At 41.0% G+C, this 6,384-nt stretch overlaps 1 protein-coding gene across 1 annotated transcript; it reads right to left on the bottom strand.

Annotated features, from left to right (window-relative positions):
* Positions 1 to 2,716: 2,716 nt before the first annotated feature.
* On the bottom strand, positions 2,717 to 4,023 carry LOC105057934 (probable strigolactone esterase DAD2). The gene is made up of 2 exons (XM_010940656.4): positions 3,446 to 4,023; positions 2,717 to 3,329 (listed from the first exon to the last, which is right to left on the bottom strand). The coding sequence occupies exons 1-2, from the start codon at positions 3,862 to 3,864 to the stop codon at positions 2,897 to 2,899; spliced, it is 852 nt and encodes a 283-aa protein (XP_010938958.1). The 5' UTR covers positions 3,865 to 4,023; the 3' UTR covers positions 2,717 to 2,896.
* Between the last annotated feature and the right edge of the window lie 2,361 nt (positions 4,024 to 6,384).

Genomic DNA, 6,384 nt, shown 5'->3' on the forward strand with positions numbered 1-6,384 from the left:
GATATTGCATGGGAAAAGAATTAATTACTCATGCTGACCAACAGAAGAGAGGAGATTCGAAAAAAAGAATTCAAAACATCTAACAAATTAAGATAACTTTGTAAAATATAGACGCCAAAACTGTAGAGAAAAAGGAAGAGAGTTACTTTTAAACCAAGACAGAGGTGAGATTTAATGCACTAGTAAAAAATTAATTAGATGTTAATTACTTTCGGTTCTTTTTAGAATTTACACTTTAATCAATTATCCCAAATCTACTATTGCCACATGGCAAGTAAATCTCATACATTTCAATATCAATCACATCTTCTTGTGCACAACTCTTTGATCTATATAATATTATGCGATCACATTGATTTTACAAGTCCCATGCATTTTAGTTGTGCCAAGCTTAAGGTGGGCTCAGCTTACTTAAGCTCGACTTAATTTAGCTCAAAGTATTAATACATAAATAATTTTCATATTTTACATATTATTTTTATATTTATTTATTCATCTTAAATTGGTATAATTTATAAAAAATATAATATATTTTAAATTTAATATTAAAATATAAACCCAAAAATATCAGTTCAAAGTATATATATATATATATATGAAAGTTTTGGATGATCCTAAACATTCGAGAAATTTTCTAAATGAGCTACTCACGAATAGCTTGAATGCTGCATGAAATTAAATAAACTAGTTTAGCTTAATTATAAAATAAGTTGACTTTGAGCTATGTCTTGCTTACTAATGCTTAGCTCTTAACACCCCTGGTTACACACTATCATGCTTCTTCAAAATGGAGGTCATTTACAATTGTGATCAGAGAGGAAGTGTGGCCCATTGAGATTGAGAATTGGAGCTTTTTCACCAGGTAACAACAAACATAGACAACACTATCATGCATAGATGATAGATGATGGCTCAGTGCGTGTAAAAGGAACAATGTAGATATGATCAAATATCTTTTTGTTTTACTAATGAAAAGCAAAAGTTTGTCAAGAGGGTCATCTGAGAAGGTTAGGTTAGAATTGTCAATGCCTGATGATTGCCCCCACTCTCTCTCTCTCTCTCTCTGCGACTTTTAGTGACCAAAAGATAATTGATAAAAAGTTATAAAATTACTTCTAAATATTTAAAATAACATACTAGCGGCGAACAAAGAATATCTTTTATAGCCACCAGTGCTAAAACTTTAGCAACGGTATTGATATTTTAACACTAAAAAATAATTATAGTAGAAAAAGGGTTGCTACTGTAAGTAGAAAATTTTAAGAGGCAGTTAGTTTAATCGCTTTGAGTATGTATAACTATTCTAGAGATAATTATATTTACTACTATATATGCAAGTTATTTTTTGAGACAAATAGTATCTCCTCGCTATAAAATTCATTGCTAATTTTCTATTTTCTATAGTCGACTCATACCTTGGTCCAAGATATCATGCTATGACACCTTACTGGTTAAGTGGCTAATTGCTATCTAGATGTATGTGACACATGTACAACCCTATCTAGAAAATATTTAGGAAAACGAGCTTACCAAGCAAGAATGTCAATTTTCTCTCTCTATACCATCTATTGTACACTCTTTGAGAATATCTTAAGGTATCCAAAGTTCATGGGGTTTCATCACTTGTAAGTAAAATATTTTGCCTTTTTGACTAAGAGAAAATTTAGATAGTGGGGAAAGATGATAATATGAAATTTCAAGATCGAAAGGTAGATCAAGAAAACTTATCCACAAGAATCATGGACCACATCTTTTAAAGCCATCATCTAGTAAATCACGACAAAATTTGGAAGAGAAGGACAGGGGGCAAGTGTAACTCAAACAGTAGATTGGTGCGATCATCCACTGTTGTCAAGATGTTTCTTTCTATAAAACCCGTGTTTCTTCTCAATCAAGAGGAAAAGCCATGATTACATGTGTTTCCTATTCTTTTCTTTTTTTTGAGTAAGATGCCGTGCAAGCATACCTACATTTGCTGCTAATCTAGATCGACATAGATTATCAAAAATTAAAAAAAAAATTCTAGATCGACATAAATAAAAAATTATTATATGGATCAAATTTAATGGATCAATCCAAATTGTGGATCAATCCTCATTTGATTTTGAATTATTTAAATATAATAAAATAATATTGTGAGCGGTTATTAGACTGATCCATTTGACCTGGTCCATGTAATAATTAAATGGTATAAACCCTAGCCTAAGTAGCCGTGGTGCCAACTAATTTTCCAAATCAGAAACATCCAATAAATTGGAGAACGAACACGATTTGTCCTTTCTAATCACCAAACCCAAATGCTTTGTGAAGCAGACAGAACATTGGCAAGCTAAAGCTATCAATGGACCCAAAAAAGGATAAGATTGCACACTGGTGGTGGTCCTCCCCGGGACAAATCTAATCCAGATTTAATTGCTTCCATCATTAAAACTTTATCTCACACGCACCAAATCATTCGGCCTCTCTCTCTCTCTCTCTCTCTCTCTCTCTCTGAATTCTGAACTAAAAAGTTACAAAGAAAAAAAGAAAACAAATTTATGCGGCGAACTCCACGCCACCCACGCATCAAATCAAAACACAAGGACGTACACACGTTCCACTTTACGTCTCCCACTCGTTAACGTAGATTTTCCAAAGCAAAATAGAAGGAAAACCCATCCGTTCCTCCAACATACTCTTGCCAAAAGATTTGAAGAAAAAAAAAAAAGGACAAGGGTTAAGACAAAGCCTATATCACGTGACGACCACGTGAGGTACTCTTTGAGATAAATATAATTTATCCAGTACAACCACCCAAGAAAAACACCACACCTTATTCTCCACGTGTCACAGCCAAACAGCACTACGTTTAATAAAACCGTGGTGGTGGCCGGCCGCGGCGGTCGGCGGCGGGCGGTCACCGGGAGAGGGAGCGGCGGATGACGGGGGCGAGGGCGGCGGGGGCGCTGAGGTGGGGGAGGTGGCCTTCGGTGTGGTGGAGGAGCTCGGTGGTGGTCCGGCCGCCGAGGTGGGCCTTGAGGTAGCCGGCGACGGAGGGCGGCACCGACACGTCCTTGGCCGTCTGGACGATGACGCAGGGGACCCGCACGAGCCCCAGCACCCCGCGAAGATCGCTGTTGAACACCGTCCTCGAGACGAACAGCGTGATGTCCGGCCGCATGTTGAACAGCGTCCGGCTGAACTCCCTCACCGCCTCCGGCACGTCCGCCCCCACCGCCAGCGGCGCGAACCCCCTCACCCACGCCTCGTAGTTCGATTCCATCGCCGCGAACACCGTCTCTATCTCACCCTCCTCGAATCCTCCATGATAGTTCTCATCATTCAAAAACCTTCATTTTTCCAAACGATATCAACAGCAAGAATCCATCAGCTTCGATCCAAATGCCAAGACTTGATATGGTATGGTAGGAGGTGGTAGTAGTAGTAGTAATTAATAATATGGTACCTGGGAGAGGCGCCGATGAGGATGAGTTTGAGGAAGGCATCGGGGCGGCGGATGGCGGCGAGGATGCCGATCATGGCGGAGACGGAGTGGCCGACGAAGAAGCAGCGGTCGATGCGGAGGGCGTCGAGGATGGCGAGGAGGTCGTCGACGTAGGCGTCGAGGGTGACGTAGCGGCGGAAGTCGAAGTGGTCGGGGTTGACGCTGCCGGCGCAGACGAGGTCGTAGAGGACGATGCGGTAGTCGCGCTCGAAGTAAGGGACGATGCGGTTCCACGCCGACTGGTCGGTGCCGATGCCGTGGGACAGCACCAGCGCCGGCGCCGGCCGGTCCACGTTGCCGACCACCCTCACGTTCAGCATCTCCAGCAGCTTGCTGCCGGTGGCGCCGCCGCTGCTCCAGTTGCTATTGCTGCCTCCCATCTTTTTAGGCCCAAATCTTTGGTATGGGATTAGGAATAGTGGAGAGGGCCAAATTTGGAGCTGTGATGTGATCTATTGGATATATGTGGGGTTGGCTGATACTACTGAGATGGGCACTGGGGTATATATACTGTGGTGGGGGGAGAGAGGGATAGTGGGAAGAGGGCCTTCCTCTCTATTAATTCCTCCACCTGTTATTTTTCTTATCTTTCTTATCTTTGTCCTTTCCTTCTATCCCACTGTGCTCTGAACCACAGTATCTTCTTAATTACTTTCTTTCTTTCTTTTATTTCTTTTTTATAGGAGTTGGAGTAGGATGATATTTGTGAGAGTAGGATGATATTTGTGAGATTACCCTCTCTCTGGTGGTGGTGGTGGTCTTCTGTCTCTAGGTTTATTAGCCTTTTCTTGTGAGTTGGTGAGGATTGTTTTCCCACCTGGTGCTTTCCTATATATAATTCTCTTTAGGTCACCTTGTATAATTTAATATTCTGATTACAAAAATAGATTTCTCTAGTGTTACCTTAGGTGAATGTATCTAGGCCAGCAAGTTGATTAAATGTCAACTAAGGAGGAAAAAAGAATGATGTTAAATTAGCAAAGGAAAACAGAGTGTTGCCTGTAGGACATCGATGAAACATATATGATTTAGCAGCTAATTGCCTTCTTAGATGGAGGCATCTCATAGTACCACAAATTAAATCTTAATAACTATAAGAGATATGGATGCAATATATCATGATAATTACATGACGGTGCTCTCATGAATGCCTATTTCTTTTTGATTACGAGTAGTGTTTATGCTCATCAATTTTTTTCTTCTGATGGTAATCATATAAATTTAATACTTAGAGAAGCACTATTTGCTTCTTGTTAGTTAACGCGTTAACTAGGAGTACTACTAAAAAGACTTCATCCCTAATTCATAGATTAGAAATAGAGGATAAATAACTAATAACCAGGCAAAAATTATTTGATTTATGTGTAATACCGTTGGTGGTTAACAATTTCTTTTTCAGTAAAAAATATGAATCTATATACATAAGTAATAAACTAAAATATTATTTTGTTTATGTTATTAACTTTCCTCATTCTACATTTATGAGTTTATCTCCTCGATATATAAGATTTGGGGTTGGGACATTCCAAATGGACAAAATATATGATTTCTAATATAATTTTTCCAACCAATGAAGCAAAATTCTCTCTTATCGAAGGAAACAGAGTTGCCCGTAGATAACCAGAACAAACGAAAAAAATTGGCCTCAACTAGCTTCATCAGTGTTGGGGAAAACTGGCTGACCCTCATTTGTTGATCAATCTTCGGAACAATCCGATCGATATCTGATTCTGACTCACCAAATAAATGGACAACCTTGAAAATGACTACCGACTATATGTCGGCTGAGCAGGCCGACATTACTTTTAACCGACTGATCGAACCTTCTTTGCTGACTCAGATTGGTAAGCGGTCAATGTTCAGACTCTACAGACAACAGACTACTTCAATCGTCGGTATTTCAGAGTTACTAACCGACAACCGACCCCCGACGCATAGTCGACCGACTCATTCAAATATATCATAACTGTCACGGACGGTTACTCCACTGATATCGCGGCGTAATCCATGAAGACTAATAACCTATTGTGAGATTACCGTCTTATGATTCTACTCCACTAAATACAGGACTATATCCGACGGTTACGACCATCTACTCTATAAAAATGGGGTAAGGTAACAGTTTCGGTAAGCCATTTTTTGACGCTGAGCTCTATCAATGTTCTCATTCTACTGTTGCCTAATCTCCCTCTTTGACTTAAGCATCGAAAGGGTCTCCACCGGAGATAACTCCGGTCAGTGTAGACTTCATTTTGGAAGTGTTCGTTCCCGGTGACAAATGATGAGAGGATTGGCAGCAACAGATTGGCATGCCAGGTAGGGGAGAAGAATAAGAAGGAAACTCATAATGACGAAAATCAGAGCTCAACGATCAGCGGTGACCGGATCGACGAGACACTCTTTCCGTCGGAAAGAGACCCTTCCCCTGCCTTGAGTAGCAGAGCCCATTTCTCCATGCCCCATGGTTACCACAGACGCTCAGATTGCTACGATCGTGCAACAAATAAACGTCCTCATGGAGGCAGTCAAAAGCCTCCAACAACAGCAAATCCAACCACCACAACTGCCGGCGGAGCAATCGATAGCACATTCAGCGCCTTCTAAGCATAGCCACCATCATCCGGGATGATCTCTGTCTCCTCCACCAGAGTGATGATCTCGGCTCTCTCAACGGGATGAGTAGCGGCACTTACGGCACTCTCAACGCGCCACCCACCATTCACAGTGCCCCTTTCTTTTTCAGTTAGATCGAGCAAGGAAGGGGAAGCAACCGCAAACACTGTCTGCCTCTAATTCATCGGAAGGATCAACCCCTAAAGTCTCCCACCATCAGTGGCTTGAAGTCTACAAACGTAAGTTCGAAGAAATCAACCGCCGACTCGCCCAGTTCCAGACAGACA

This window comes from Elaeis guineensis, chromosome 15 (assembly GCF_000442705.2).
Source record: "Elaeis guineensis isolate ETL-2024a chromosome 15, EG11, whole genome shotgun sequence".
Classification (NCBI taxonomy): Eukaryota; Viridiplantae; Streptophyta; class Magnoliopsida; order Arecales; family Arecaceae; genus Elaeis; species Elaeis guineensis.